At 51.1% G+C, this 14,169-nt stretch overlaps 4 protein-coding genes across 4 annotated transcripts; 2 read left to right on the top strand and 2 right to left on the bottom strand.

The window, feature by feature from the left end:
• Positions 1-520: 520 nt before the first annotated feature.
• On the top strand, positions 521-1,442 carry Triagg1_8503 (uncharacterized protein; the record flags this gene model as incomplete). The annotated part of the gene is made up of 4 exons (XM_062903357.1): positions 521-532; positions 812-1,078; positions 1,162-1,294; positions 1,372-1,442. 4 exons carry the CDS (start codon positions 521-523, stop codon positions 1,440-1,442), a joined length of 483 nt encoding a protein of 160 aa, XP_062752499.1.
• Positions 1,443-2,302: 860 nt separating this feature from the next.
• On the top strand, positions 2,303-7,274 carry Triagg1_8504 (uncharacterized protein; the record flags this gene model as incomplete). The annotated part of the gene is made up of 13 exons (XM_062903358.1): positions 2,303-2,422; positions 2,474-3,001; positions 3,055-3,268; positions 3,321-3,698; positions 3,762-4,038; positions 4,498-4,703; positions 4,765-4,771; positions 4,848-5,028; positions 5,167-5,277; positions 5,317-5,369; positions 6,155-6,254; positions 6,387-6,786; positions 6,871-7,274. The coding sequence occupies 13 exons, from the start codon at positions 2,303-2,305 to the stop codon at positions 7,272-7,274; spliced, it is 2,979 nt and encodes a 992-aa protein (XP_062752500.1).
• Positions 7,275-7,662: 388 nt separating this feature from the next.
• Triagg1_8505 (uncharacterized protein) lies at positions 7,663-8,366 on the bottom strand (the record flags this gene model as incomplete). Its single annotated transcript, XM_062903359.1, has 2 exons — positions 7,663-7,979; positions 8,069-8,366. The coding sequence occupies 2 exons, from the start codon at positions 8,364-8,366 to the stop codon at positions 7,663-7,665; spliced, it is 615 nt and encodes a 204-aa protein (XP_062752501.1).
• Positions 8,367-9,443: 1,077 nt separating this feature from the next.
• Positions 9,444-11,320, bottom strand: Triagg1_8506 (uncharacterized protein; the record flags this gene model as incomplete). The annotated part of the gene is made up of 5 exons (XM_062903360.1): positions 9,444-9,479; positions 9,533-9,816; positions 9,878-10,845; positions 10,912-11,062; positions 11,143-11,320. The coding sequence occupies 5 exons, from the start codon at positions 11,318-11,320 to the stop codon at positions 9,444-9,446; spliced, it is 1,617 nt and encodes a 538-aa protein (XP_062752502.1).
• Positions 11,321-14,169: the final 2,849 nt, after the last annotated feature.

Genomic DNA, 14,169 nt, shown 5'->3' on the forward strand with positions numbered 1-14,169 from the left:
GTGTAAACAATACCTTAGTACCTACCTTGTAAAAGTACCTAAATAATCAATAAAATAGAATAATGTTTCGGCAAGTACACCTGCACTGCTTCAGCGTCCTCTTCTCTCAAGTCATGAACGGCTCGTGACGGTGCTCGTGTCCGGGCTGCATTTTTGAATGCTCCGCCCTAATAAGTAAGGCTAACGGGCGGGAGAAGGAAAAAAGAGCACCAAACCTTACCGGTTGGGCAAAAAAAGGTACTAACTTGCTCCCTCCAAAACGGGTGCAAACCGTGTCCCACAGTCGCTCAAGCACCATTAACGCCAGGGCCAATCACACAGGCGAAAAAAAAATTCAGGTAACGCACCTTTTCTTCCCCCTCCGTCCACCCTCTGCTCTTCTCCTCTCACCTCTCAATTTCTCCTCTCCACATACTTTCAATACTCTCCACTGTCTTGTCTGCCACGCAGACTCTCCCCGACTCTCTTTCTTCCTTCTCTTCGCTTCACGACAAGCTCGATTTTTGCGCAATCCATCACCATGTCTGAGGAGGTAAGTCCATCGTCTGTTTCCGTTGCGCTGCCTCTGCGCAAAGGGAAAAAAAAAACACCCCGCAATCATCTTGGCTGCCCCTCGACTGAGCGACACCCCCACATCACAATATTGCTTTTTTTTTTTTTTTTGCGTTGCTAGATTTGCCAGATGAGATTCTGCGTCCCATGATCGCCCCTGTCTGCAAGATCAACATCAAGTCACCGAATGAAACTGCGGATCTTTCGCACTCGCTTCATCACGAAACTCTAAACGCTAACCAATTCATCCAACCTACAGCATGATGTTACTTTCGAGTCCGCCGACGCCGGCGCGTCTCTCACCTACCCCATGCAGTGCTCTGCTCTGCGCAAGAACGGCTTCGTCGTGATCAAGGGTCGCCCATGCAAGATTGTCGACATGTCCACCTCCAAGACCGGCAAGCACGGTCACGCCAAGGTCCACCTTGTCGCCCTTGACATCTTCACCGGCAAGAAGTACGAAGATCTCTCTCCCTCCACCCACAACATGGATGTCCCCAACGTCACCCGTCGTGAGTACCAGCTGGTAAGTAAATTATGCTCCCCAGGTGAAAAGTGGAAGAAAACGAGAGAAGAAAGAGTCGAGCTTTACTGACAACGATTCTGTAGCTCGACATCTCTGACGATGGTTTCCTCTCCCTCATGAACGACGACGGTGACACCAAGGATGATGTCCGCATGCCCGATGGTGAGATTGGTGAGAAGATCAACAAGCTCTTCAAGGTTGATGAGAAGGACACCAGTAAGTCACCATGTCCCCCTCTGTTTAAATGTCCAAGAGTGGTACGAAAATGGATTGTATTCTAACCTCATTATCAGACGTTGTTGTCCTTACCTCCATGGGTGAGGAGGCCGCCATTGAGGCCAAGGAGGCTCCCAAGCAGGGTTAAATTAAATCTTATTCCCCCACCAAATGAGCACTACGAAGATTTAGGATTTGGTTATAGCCCCTCGTCACCTCTTTTCCTCCCCTACCTCCAGGCGTTTATTACGGCCGTCGTAACATCGAATATCCTTGGCTTGATGTATGGGTCGTTGCGTTCGAAGGTTGATGGATGGGATTTCTCTGCTAGTTACAATGCTCGGCATTTCAAACGCCCTTTCTGAGGGTCACTATTTTCCTTTGTACGCTCCACGAGTCATCGCCACAGTTACCCACACAGACATGTGTGCGTAGCTGCCCGTCATGGTGAAAAATGAAAAAGAAAAAAATGAACGTGCATACCGAGCTTGCTGCAATTAGTGATCATGTGCAAACTGTGACGTGTAATTAATCATGAGAGATGATGTCTGCCCCTCGATGATGTAGATTGGCTGCAGATTTGCTGCAGATGCTTCAGATTATAGAATGCTTGCAGCTGTCATGAGAGATTCCGAGATGTGTGGCTGCAGTAGGTGAAAATTATAGTGGGTAAAATCCTATAGTACCTGGTAGCGTTGCGCAAAGCCGCCAGCAGGTCAATTGTACTTTGAGCAAGACAACACCAGCCTTCGCAAGCAAAACCTCATGCCTATCCGCTGGTGTCTTTCGGTTGGACAAGCCTGCAGCTTCAGTTCGTTATATCGCCATCAATCCCAGGCCCCGGATTTTTGTCTCTTTTCTTGACCGGTGAAACACGGTGCAACATGAAGACAAACTTCTCTCAGAAGTGTTGCAGAGACCGCGAAGTCTACACTTGCTCGTCATAACTCAGCACCTCCATCCATCGCCTCTGCTCGCTTTCAGCATAGTTCAAAGTGCACGCTCAGAATGGAAGGGCCAGGAGAAGTCCGGAGAATGCCGCGAGGCGAAAGATGCCCCGAATGCGGTAGCCAGAGATGGTATCTGCAAGACGGGCTGAGATTTTGCGCTCGGGGTCACCAAATCGAAGTAGGTAGCTCCTGGTGAACTCTGCCTAGTTGCGAAATTGACTGGTCATAGGGGTTCATCCAATTCGATCTTGGTGACATTGAAGACTCTGGTAAAATGGGAGCCGTATCTCGGCGTGAAATGGCCCCGAGAGACAGAGGAAAGAGGGCGCCTACACTGACGGGCCAGGCCGGCAGGGATCTCTACCTTGAGGCTCTCCAATTGATTATTAGAAGCCAAGTAGCATGGCTCATCAATGAAAAGGGTCACAGAGAAGAGTTGGAAACTGTCGTTCGCGACTTGTGGGATCTGCGAATCAGAGGGTCAAATTCTGGTATCGGTGACGATGCCCAAGGAGACGACGAAGACTTGGCAGTTTTCAGCTCTCAGCCCTCTCAGGATTCATCATCTTCATCAAAATGGCATCCTCAATCCAGGAAGCAGAGCTGGGATCCCGAGCTGGGCTTACGATGGCCGTTGCCACGCGTCCCCGACACACTCGCAATCTGCTATTTGGGCTGCGTCCTCTTGAGGATACCAACTCACCTCGGTGAAATCATACGATGGGCCAGGAGCGGTAGCATTCCGTACAAGAAATGCGTGAGCATAACTGTGCTCCAACACCTAGTTTGTCCATGCTAATTAGCGAGTAGTACCAACATCTGCCCCAGGAAATGCGGGATCGGATGCCCGCCGCTTATATCAGGGTCTTGAAGCTACCATTTCGTTCTTCTATAGAAGGAGGCGAGATACACAGAGTCGTTATGGACTTGGTACTCTCATACGACTTCAACTACAGTCTAATCTTTCCAGAGATTAATCACGTTCCGCAGCTGATACAATTTGCAAAAGAGCTTGCGCTGCCCAGTAAGAATCATTATTCTCTCAACTGAACGGTAAGATTCTGATCAAAGAACAGTTGATGCCATCATCGCGACTCGAAAGTTGGCATCCATCTTGGGATATCAATTCCGCTTTCCGACCGAAAAGTTTTCAAACCCCCGGTTGGATTATCCAGAGATGCGTCTGATGGCCCTGCTCATTGTTGCCACTAAACTTTTGTTTCCCTTGTCAGATGCTGCTTCATTATCCCGATTCCAAAATACGAATTTCCTCCAAACACCTACACTGGACTGGGAGAGATGGCGACAAGGTAGAAGCAACTTGCCAACACAACGCGATACCAAGACTACCAAGTTTGACTTTGATAAAGTCACCCCTAGCCAGGTAGTCTCTATGGAAGAAGACGAACTTGACGCATATTTTGCTCACGTCTCCAGCCTCATTGACACGACTAGTAAGCTTATGAGTACCATGACTCACTTTTTTAGTAGTTACAATGCTAATAAGATGGACCAAGGCGCTAATCCAATCACAAAATTCTTTCCGGTGGAAGAATCGTCGGTAAACACAAACCAATTGGAGGATATTTCTACCAATGACATGGATGACGCCGCCAAACATTTACTGAACCAAACTCTCGAATACAATCGGTTTAATCCGTCCAAATCAGAAAACGCTTTGCCGCCGATGCCAAGATATGAGGCATTTCGCAATGTCGACCGCCTTTCTGAAACCGCAACAGAGCTTTACAGAGCGGCTGGTAAGTCTACACTCAGCGCAACGACTACGCCGTGGTAAAGAAAGGGAGCTAATGTTTGTGTAATGAAGGCTTGGTAGTAGGGGCCTCTCTTGAAACCATGACAGACGCCATTTACAGGATAGAACGGACCATGGTGGTCTGGCAAACAAAAAAATCGGGCACGAGGAGCCAATATTAACTTTGATAGTTGATCACGACATCTAGTCAAGGCGTTGAGTATATAGTTGCTGCGCAAGTACCTATAAGTATGATGCAGACGGAGGGCCTCAACTTTTGTTACATAGGGTTACTGAGAGTTACTCCAATATACCCAATAATACTCCAATGGATTAAAAGATCAGAAGCCATTTGTTCGTCTCATCAGTTGTAAAATAGAAGCTGAAGCTGTTCTTTGCTGTAGAATTCCAACTTGGGACGAAGTACTTGGTACATGGCGTGAAAGGCTCCACTCGAGGTCTTTGAGGTGCCAAAGGTGCTTCTAAGAATGGACTAGGGCAAAGTGGGTTGTCGGACCGGCGCTAGTAGCAAAATGGAAAGCCCTCTCCATTCCCCATAACAGGCGATTCTCTTCTTCCAAGTCACGTGCGTCGGCTACTGACCTAGGGTTTCCCATGATTTCAACTTCCGCCCCACCAATTTCGCGCGCAGAATCAGCGATCGAACCTTCACATCGTCAAGCATCACAAAAATCGTTCAAGAGTGAGTACCGTCGCCCACGCCTCAGGGAGCAAGCCAGGATGAAAATACTAACCGTAAATAGTGCAGATGTAAGCTCAGACTGAAAACCCGCCAGATTTCGCTCCGACGTCGAACCCGGCAAGGCCGTACTAACAATGCGATCAGTTTCGTGAAGACCCTGACGGGCAAGACCATCACCCTTGAGGTCGAGTCCTCCGACACGATCGACAATGTCAAGTCCAAGATCCAGGACAAGGAGGGCATTCCCCCGGACCAGCAGCGATTGATCTTTGCTGGCAAGCAGCTCGAGGATGGCCGCACCCTTTCCGACTACAACATCCAGAAGGTGCGTCATCAGGAAATTCCATTTCAACCTTTCTTCGCAAAAAGCGCGGAGTAAAGACTGGGAAATGAAGGAACCCGGAAAAAAAAAGAAAGAAAAGGCACAAGAAAGACAGAACAGAATGCTAATGCCAATATGCAGGAGTCCACCCTCCACCTCGTCCTCCGTCTGCGTGGTGGTGTCATTGAGCCCTCTCTGAAGGTTCTGGCCTCCAAGTTCAACTGCGACAAGATGATCTGCCGCAAGTGCTACGTACGTTCTAATTTTGAGTATCTGCTTGACAAATCGCAGACACTGACTTTGGCGTTTTCAGGCCCGTCTCCCTCCCCGTGCTACCAACTGCCGTAAGCGAAAGTGCGGTCACACCAACCAGCTCCGACCCAAGAAGAAGCTCAAATAAATCATTTCACCAAGGATGTGGCGTCTGGGTTCTGGCATTCTGGGGTGGCGAGGACAGAGGTGCTTCTGCTTTATTCCGGATTTTGTTTCTACATTAGCATCAGGGCAGAGGCAAAATATATCAATCTAGATGATGTCTGATGGCAGCTCGTTGTTAAATATTCCTCTGGGGAACGGCTGGTGACTCGACGGTGACTGACGCCAATATTACATTTCGAAATCCCGGTCTCTGGAGAGGAGTGAATTTCAGCTTGAAGAGAGCATATAGTTATTGTGCCGCCTATGGAGCTGAAAGGGCAAAACATGATGGACCGTCAGTTGGAACCACAGGAATGATTGGAATTTCAGATAGATTATCTAGCAAAAAAAATCCACATGATTAACGTATATGCTCAAGCTAGCAGGCTACGCCAAAATCAGGCTTCTTCCCCGTCAATTGATCAAATGGCATGAGAATTCAAGTAGCATTTATATAAACTGCTAAGCAAAATGGAATCGATTCATTTTCGATGTTCCATAGCACAGCACCTGTACCTGGACAAGCCGGCTAACCAGAAGACTTGATTCGTTCCTTGTCCGTACTGGTGCATGCATGTGATCACGTGATACGACGACATCTCGTGGCAAGCTATCCCCAAGCTCAAGCCACCATGCGTCTAAGAAGAGCCAGCTTGGACTCGACCCAACTCAGACTCAATTGCTCGGCTTTAACCAACTGATATTTGGACAGCGATCTTGCCAGCGGGACTTGGTCAGCGCATTCCCTCACCCCCAAAGACGCCAAGATGTCCGGCTCTGGATATGATGCGGTAGTGGATGTAGACGACGAGGTACGTTAGTGGTGAAAGGGAAGCATACGTTGCCTTGAACTATCCCGGGTCTGCGATGCCCGCAAAAAAAAGAGAGAGAAAAGGAATGTCGCCTTGCTAAGCTTCTGCGTTTGCGGCCTGCGTCTTTTCTAGGGCGACCTCGGCCACACCGATCTCCAAGAGGATCTCGAATTCCACAGCTCCAACTTCAACGAGCCGTCGTCGTCCTCGCGCGGCCGCAAGGCGCCGGCAGCAGGCCTGCCCCCGCCAGCGACATCCTCCTCGTCGTCGTCGTCCAAGCGCTATCTCTGGAGCATGTCGTTTTATGCGCAGTTCTTCGACGTGGATACCTCTGCCGTCCTGTCGCGCTGCTGGGCGGCCTTGTTCCCGCGAGCAAACTTCCTCGACGTGCTCGAGGGCAATCCCGACTTGTACGGCCCGTTTTGGATCGCCACGACGGTGGTCCTGATCCTCTTCCTCGGCGGCACCATCAGCCAGTATCTCTCGACCACGGGCAAGTCCCAGTTCGCCTACGATTTTAGGCTATTAAGCGGTATGAAATGGCATTGTTCTGTTTGAGGTTCCATGGGGAGAATGTAGTTGATGAGTTGGGGCTAACACGATGATGGATATCCAGGCGCTGCCGGTTTAGTCTACGGATATACCTTGGTCATTCCCGTGGCCCTATTCCTCGCTCTTCGATACTTTGGAAGCGAATCGGCGAATCTCCTAGAGTGCTGGGCTCTGTACGGATACTCAAACCTGATATGGATCCCTGTTGCGCTGATTTCCTGGTCGCCAATCTCCATCCTTAACTGGGTCTTTGTTGGCGTTGGCTTTGGCCTGTCTGTGGTCTTCCTAGTGCGAAATCTGTATCCAGTGCTGAGCGCAACGGATCGTCAGGTCAGCAAGATCCTGCTGGTTATTGTCATCCTACTACACGCCGGTCTTTCCTTGACGATCAAGATCCTCTTCTTTGCTCACGGCAGCCCGGTTGCGCGATCTCCAGCAGGTGGGGATGCCGATAAAAAGCCAGAATAGTTTGATAAACTCAGATCAATGCAATCAAGTATTTGGGGGGACGCCTCAGCGTTTTTTATGAAGAGGAGTATTTGTCACACAGGGAGCTCGTTTCTAAGGAGACTATTGGTCGGTATTTGGCAAAAGCATTTGTACACTATATAACTTGACGGGTGGCTATGCCTCGATATGAATGACAGAAACAATGAATTTGGAGCTTTTTTTTTTTTCGATTTGATTCCCAGTCATCCTCGAGCTTTTGGTTGCGCAGTCTATTCCCTTCAGCCATTGGAGCCTACCTATACTTACACGTATACACAGATACACCCAAGCACACACATACATATATAAACGTCGTAATATTAACATTATCTTCATCAATTTTTGACAACAAAAACAACAACAACTTTTATTTCGCCTCGCCCTTGCCCCCCCGCTTCACAGCCTCCACGGGACCCTTGTTCAGATCCCAGTCGAGCCAGCTGCCCGGGTACTCGCCCACACTCGCCCACCCGGCGTGCTGCGCCAGCCCCGCGGCCGCCCGGGCGCGCACGCCGGCCTTGCAGTAGAAGAGCAAGGCCGCGTCCTTGGGCGGGCGCGCGTAGCCGTACAGGTCCTCGAAGTCCTCGTCGGAGATGTGGAAGCTCTGGACGGCCGAGGTGATGGGGATGTTGATTGCGCCGGGGATTTTGCCCGTGTCGAGGAGCTCGTGGGGTTCGCGGACGTCTAGTTTTTGAATCAATTAACATATATGGAGAGAAAGAGATGGGATGGGAGAGTGGGATGTGATAGATGTATGTAATGTGTGCCCTTACCAACAATGACAACCTCCTCCTTGGGATCCTTGCCCTCGACCAGCGCCTTGATCTCGTCAAAGCCCCAGATGCGACTATTCGGCACCTGGTTGTCCGGCCCAGAGTACCAACGCCGCGCACCGGCAACACCAGCGGCGGCGCATCTGGGACTCTTCGTCCACCTCGCCAGCGGCCGAGCTGCCACGCCAGAGCACGTCCTGGCTGCGCAAGCCGAGATGGAGACCGAGGCCGGGGCGGCGATGCCTCGGGGGGAGATGCGCCGCAGCAAAATCCGCTGGCAAGCTTGTCGAGCGGCCATTGCGTTGTTTGTTTTGTTCTGTATTACAGAGAGAGCTCTGGCGCAAACGAAGGTGGGAGGTTACTGTAGGTGGTGCTGAAGGCAATTCGTTGGAAGCGGGTAGTGGTTAAAAGAGCCGCCAACTCGCTGCTATGTACTAACTAAACTTGCCGATATCAATCAATGCCCTTGGAGCTATACACAATTGAGCTCAACCCTCCAGTCAAATGCTCAGAAAACACACACACACGCACACGCACACAGCTCTCCAGCAACGAAAAAAACGCACCAATGATCAAAAAGAAGATACCGAGTAACTACAATGGTAAGCTCAAGTGAAAGCTACAAGGGTTTTCTGGGGCGTAGTTGGATATCCGAAATCACCCCGCGACGTCATGTCATGTGCAGTGCAGCTAAAGCCGCCCCAAAATGTCAAGCTTCCTTCGGCCGCGCTTGGAAATCACTAACATGGGAGCATTTCATTTCACGGGTTACCGCACGATAGCCTAACCCTTTGGACAACCCCTTAATACCCGCATCTCTCGAGGAGCGATATAAAGGTGTCAGGCGCTGCTCTTTAGGGTTGTTGCCTTTTTTCTTTGGCTCCAATTAAAGTCAAGTCATCACACCACACGGAGAAGCATCTGCTTCAGCCAATCTCACAATCTCCTCATCTTTCTCAAATCAAATCTTCTTGATTCTTTCATCCATTCCATCAGCTAAGCCTGATCTGATCTCTTCGCGGCGTCCAGCAGCGAGGCAATCGTGCTGCCGCTGACTAAATTAAGTATATACAGTGATGATTGGGTATTAAAATTATGTTCCGCCTCCTTTTGGCTCTATGCAAGGCCAATCCTGAGCGCCCATCTTAGCTTCATGGCAGCTCAGTGGTCGGTAGTACGCTCCTGGGCAAGCAAATGCCGTTGTTGTGCAAAGAAAAACGCCGTCTATCGCCACAGATGGCATTCGCCGAACCGACGCTCATGTATCGCTTCCGTGTCACAACGTCTTTCGTCCGTCCTATTATGCTGCCAACAGCGACTCGGCAGCTTTTATTTTCCTCTTTTGTCATTCATTCATGCTTTTGTTTTTCGTCCTTTATTTCCTCTCTTCAAAAGTAAGAGGGCAGTCATCCTAAGCTACTGTCAACTCCGTCCCTCGATTTTACGATTCTGTTCACGACTTACCTTGGGGAAGATGGTTGCAAACACCTTAATCTCCTCTGAGAGAGGGGTGGCGTGGTGAGTCCAGTCCATCTGCACAGATGCCTTTCCGAGCATCAGGGCCAGGTTAAGCTGTGCATAAACTTGGCCCAGGCAGTAGTGAGCGCCGGTTCCAAAGACCAAGTAGTTCTTGGCACCCTTGACCTCGGCGTCACCTGAGTAGTATCTCTCGGGATCAAAGTAGTCGGGGTTCTCGTAAACATCGGGGTCGTGAAGAGCCATGTACGTCGTGGGAATCAACATGGCACCTGCCCAACAACATGTTAGTTAGCATCCAAAAGGAACATTTCGTGGGACAGCCTGGCTTACCCTTGGGAACAGTGTACTTGTCGGTGATGGGGAACGGCTTCTTAACCTTGTACGGAACCATGAGGACGGGAGGGCGGTATCGCAGAAGCTCTCGGACGACGGCGCGGGTGTAGGTCAGGGACTCGAGCTGATCCATGTTCAACTCAGCATAGGCGTCACCGTTCCGGACCTTGAGGTTTTCCTCTCGAACGCGGTCAAGAACGTCGGGTCGCTGGGCAGCAATCTGGAATAGCCATGTCGCGGCACTGCTGGTGGCATCCTGAGAAGCGAAAAGGAAGGTGAAGACGGTCTGGGAGATTTCGTAATCGCGGAACATACGCAGCATAGGAGCCGGCTTCACCATGCCCTCGGTGGACAGGCCCTTCTCCTCAGCCTCACGCCAGCGCTCGGATTGAATCATCTGCAGAATCCAGGCGTCCATGATGCAGGTGACGTCTCCCCCGGCAGCCATGCGGACCTTGCTCTTGGCGGCACACTTTGCGAACTCGGCGAGAACCATGTCGGCCGCCTTCTTTCCATACCACGTCTTGGTGTAGGGAAGAATGATGGGGAAGTTGACGAGCTCAAGAGCCGCAGTGATGAGGTAATAGTCATCGGCAATCTTCTTGACGGCCTCGTCGGAGATGTAGTGGCCAACAAAGGTACGGCAAGAGACGGCGCACATGAGCTCACGGAATTCGGGCATGAAGGGGACGGGTTTGCCGCCATTCTCCTTGGTGATGTCGAGGAAGCGCTTGAAGTAGACCTTATAGACCTCTTCCTGACCGGGCAGATAGGACTCGAGAGCCTTGCGGGTGAAGAGGCCGTTGAGGCCCTTGCGGAAATCTACGTGGGGCTTGCCGTCGAGGAAAACCCAGTTGTCCTCTCCGAGGAGCTTGTAAGCGGCATCGACGACGCAGGGCTTGACATACGCCGGGGAGTTGAGCACCTTGCGAGCCATGTCTCGAGTGGACGCGATAACGACAAACCTACGAAGAAGCCCATGTTAGTCCTGGCGTCTGCCATCATCCCGGTGCGGTTCGTCAAATGCTTACTTGTGGAAGACGGAGACGCAGCTCAAGGGACCGCTCAACCACTTGGCATAGTACTCCTCAAACTTGGGGTCCATGGACTGGAGAAAAGGTCCGATGAAAGGCTGCTTCCATGCCGGGCCAACAATGGAACCCTTGTTCATGAGGTAGCTGACTGTTGGAGGGCGATCTCTCGTTAGCTGAATCGTCTCTCGGTCGAGCCGCTGTGGGCTGTCAAAGGGCGCAACAATATACCTTGGTCATAGACGACGCAGATGGCCAAGATGGTGAAGAACCACGTCCACGGTCCCGCGGCAGCGATGGTGTCGATGACATAGTCGACCTGAGGAGGGATGTTGGCGCTGACATATTTCGAGTTGGCGAGGACAGACGTCAAGACGGACGACGCCCTGGTGGCATTGAGTGCGTCCATGGTGGGCGAACGGAGGAGAGACGAGTGTTGTGTCTCGATCAGAAGCTGTCTCTGTCTCTGTCTCTCTCTCTCTAGGACACGATATGCTCTACTACAGCACTTGGACAGTAGTAGTTGCAGTACCACCGAGCCTGACAGTACCTGGGAAAAGAGAGAACCGACGGGGGCAGGCAAAGTGACGGCGATGGAGATATAAGAGAATTGAGGGTCGACAGGGGGAGGGAAACAAAAAGGCGCCGGGCCAGGGCCGTCTGGGGTTAAGCAGAAGGTCAGGTACGGGTGAGTTCCTCGCACTTTTTTTTGCGACTAGCAGCTCTGGATACTAAAGCTCAGAGTCGCTTTATTAGTAATTGGGCCGACCCACGAGTGCGGTGTACAAATTATCTGGAGCAGCAGCAGGGCCTTTGACAGGTACATGTGCTAACAAGAGGTACTCGGCCGGTACGGACACTCGAGGTACTATCTCGCGGCTGAGGTGCGACCTTGAATTACTGTATTCTGGCAGACCTGTTTGGCAGAAGGCATCAATGAGTCTACTCCTTCAAATACTGGATGGGCATGTACATGTACATACTCGTATGTGTGTGTAGCACTGACGAGCAGAATGCGTGCATGACCGAAAAGACGCTGACGGAGAAACGAAAAGCACAGCACAGAGTTTTTTCTCATCCATCCATGGATTCAATGATTCCGCGCCGACCCACGGCACGTCTCCACGAGCCAAAATGCAGCTAATCCCTCCCCTGTGCTTGACTGCGCTGTGGCCCCCCCTGCTAATTTTAATCTTGTCTCTCTTTTTCTCGTCTTTCTCGCTGCCTTTTTTTCGCTCTTATCGATTTAGCGTCGAAAAAAAATGACAACATGGCGTTTCGTGAATCGCCCAGCCGGCTTCCTCGTACGGTACGGAGTACCTACCGGGACGTGATGTTTAAGTGCTTTCCTTCTTACACAATCGCCGTGGACTGTTGGAATATCTCGCTTTGTTGGATCTTCTTTTCTTTATTTTTCTTCCTTTTTTTTACAGGTCAAATTCCTAATTAGGTACCGCTTTTTTGTTTTGATTTTCTCATCATCCAGCCTCCTCCGTGCTGTACCACTTAGAGGTTGCGCCGCGGCGCCCTCGGCTTTAAGCATGATGCCGTTTCTGCGACCTCGCGTCGACCTAGGGCACATGTACCCATTAATAACAGCCCACCTTGCTCTCGTCTATCAGGCGTGTATCGCGTACCCGTCCCTGGATCCCTGGCTCGGAAATATGGTGCAAATTGCAGGTCCAAGCTCATCCAAGATGGAGAGACTGCAAGGCTTTGTATCATCTATCGATTAACAAGCACATGGCCCTGCCTCTGCCTCTGCCTCTGCCTCCGCTCTCCGGAAGAGATGTCGTATCTATCGATTAGATGCCATCTCCCGAAGCCTTGGCAGTCATACTGGCTGGGTATGATGATACCGGTTGCTACAGGTGCTCCATGCCTTTGTGTATGCCTAGGCCGGAAGGGTATAATTGCCAATTTCAACATGAAGAACTCTCTCTTACTCATGCCGATCAACGCTCGTCACTCGCAAGAGAAACTCGTATGATGGCTTACCGAAAATGAGGAGCATCGCTTGTCCTCCCTGCGCAGCCCTCGCAGACTCTGGAGAATGGCTCTCTTCATGCCAATTAATGCCAATTCCTACACATCAGCAAGCCGTCCGCTCCATCGATGAGCATACGGATAGGTACATGGAGACACTATCTTGCACCACATCCGCGGAAGAGAAAAGGGGGTGCTCCAGCAAGTACTCATCACACAAGTATACGAGACAGTGCGTCAGACTGTCCACCCATTCACAGGCACAGGCACAGACACAGACACAGACACAGACACTACGAGCACAGCTCGATGCCACTAGCATCGGCGCATTCGAATTCGTTCACACAAGGTCAGATCAAATCTCGTTCCTGTGCGCCGCCCACCAATAGCCGCCGCCCGTTGGCCCAAGGCGCACCCGCCTCCCTTGCAGCAGGTGTCGCAAACGGCAGCGTCCCGCTCGAGAGAAAAAACTGTTGGGGCATCTCTTGGAGAGCGCAGCCAATTGACTTTCACGAAATCTGGCTGCCCGTCCGCGTATCGAACACGAATACGAATAAGTTGCCTCGACGGGGACCCTCGTCCCGCTTTTGGGCTGCTCACGCTCCGCATTGTCCCTGGCCTTGTCTGTCGCTTGACTGTTTGGGATCATCCGCAGCCACTACTAAGAACGACTGGTATTAAGCTGCCATGGTCCCGTGCGCGTGCCCGCAAGCTTCCTTCAGCTCCAGACTGGCACGCAGTAATAAGAGCAGGACCAGGCCAGCCCGAGCCGTCCGGACGGTATCATCAGCCACGGATCACGGACCAGCATTCACCAACAAGAGGCTTGATTCCGATTTGATTCTGATTTGATTTGATTTGATTCTGATTTGATTTGATTTTATTTGATATGATTCAGCTTTCAGTGGCCAGTTTCGGGATTCATCAGAGACGGCCGTTGATCCGCATATTACCGGTAAAGGGAGCGCTGGCCACAGTGGCCAGTGCCCCGAGGAAGCGGCTACAAATAGCCGGCCCAGCTCAAGCTTCCGATCCGGGTCTCCCAAATTGGATACTATTTTGCTGTCAGAACCGACTGACATCATTGGATCATCCTCTGAGCATGGCAAATTGGCCACACGGTGAGATGTCGAAAGAGGTGGCATTGTGCTGCTGTAACACGGGGTACTCCCTGTAGTATCTGCAAAATGCAATCGTTGCTTGCATGCGTTTTCCTTTCGGCTACGCATGGGGGGGGCTTTGTTGGGCATGAACTGGCCGAAGGTTGATATC

This window comes from Trichoderma aggressivum, assembly GCF_033847375.1.
Source record: "Trichoderma aggressivum f. europaeum strain CBS 100526 chromosome Unknown scaffold_042, whole genome shotgun sequence".
Taxonomy (NCBI): domain Eukaryota; kingdom Fungi; phylum Ascomycota; class Sordariomycetes; order Hypocreales; family Hypocreaceae; genus Trichoderma; species Trichoderma aggressivum.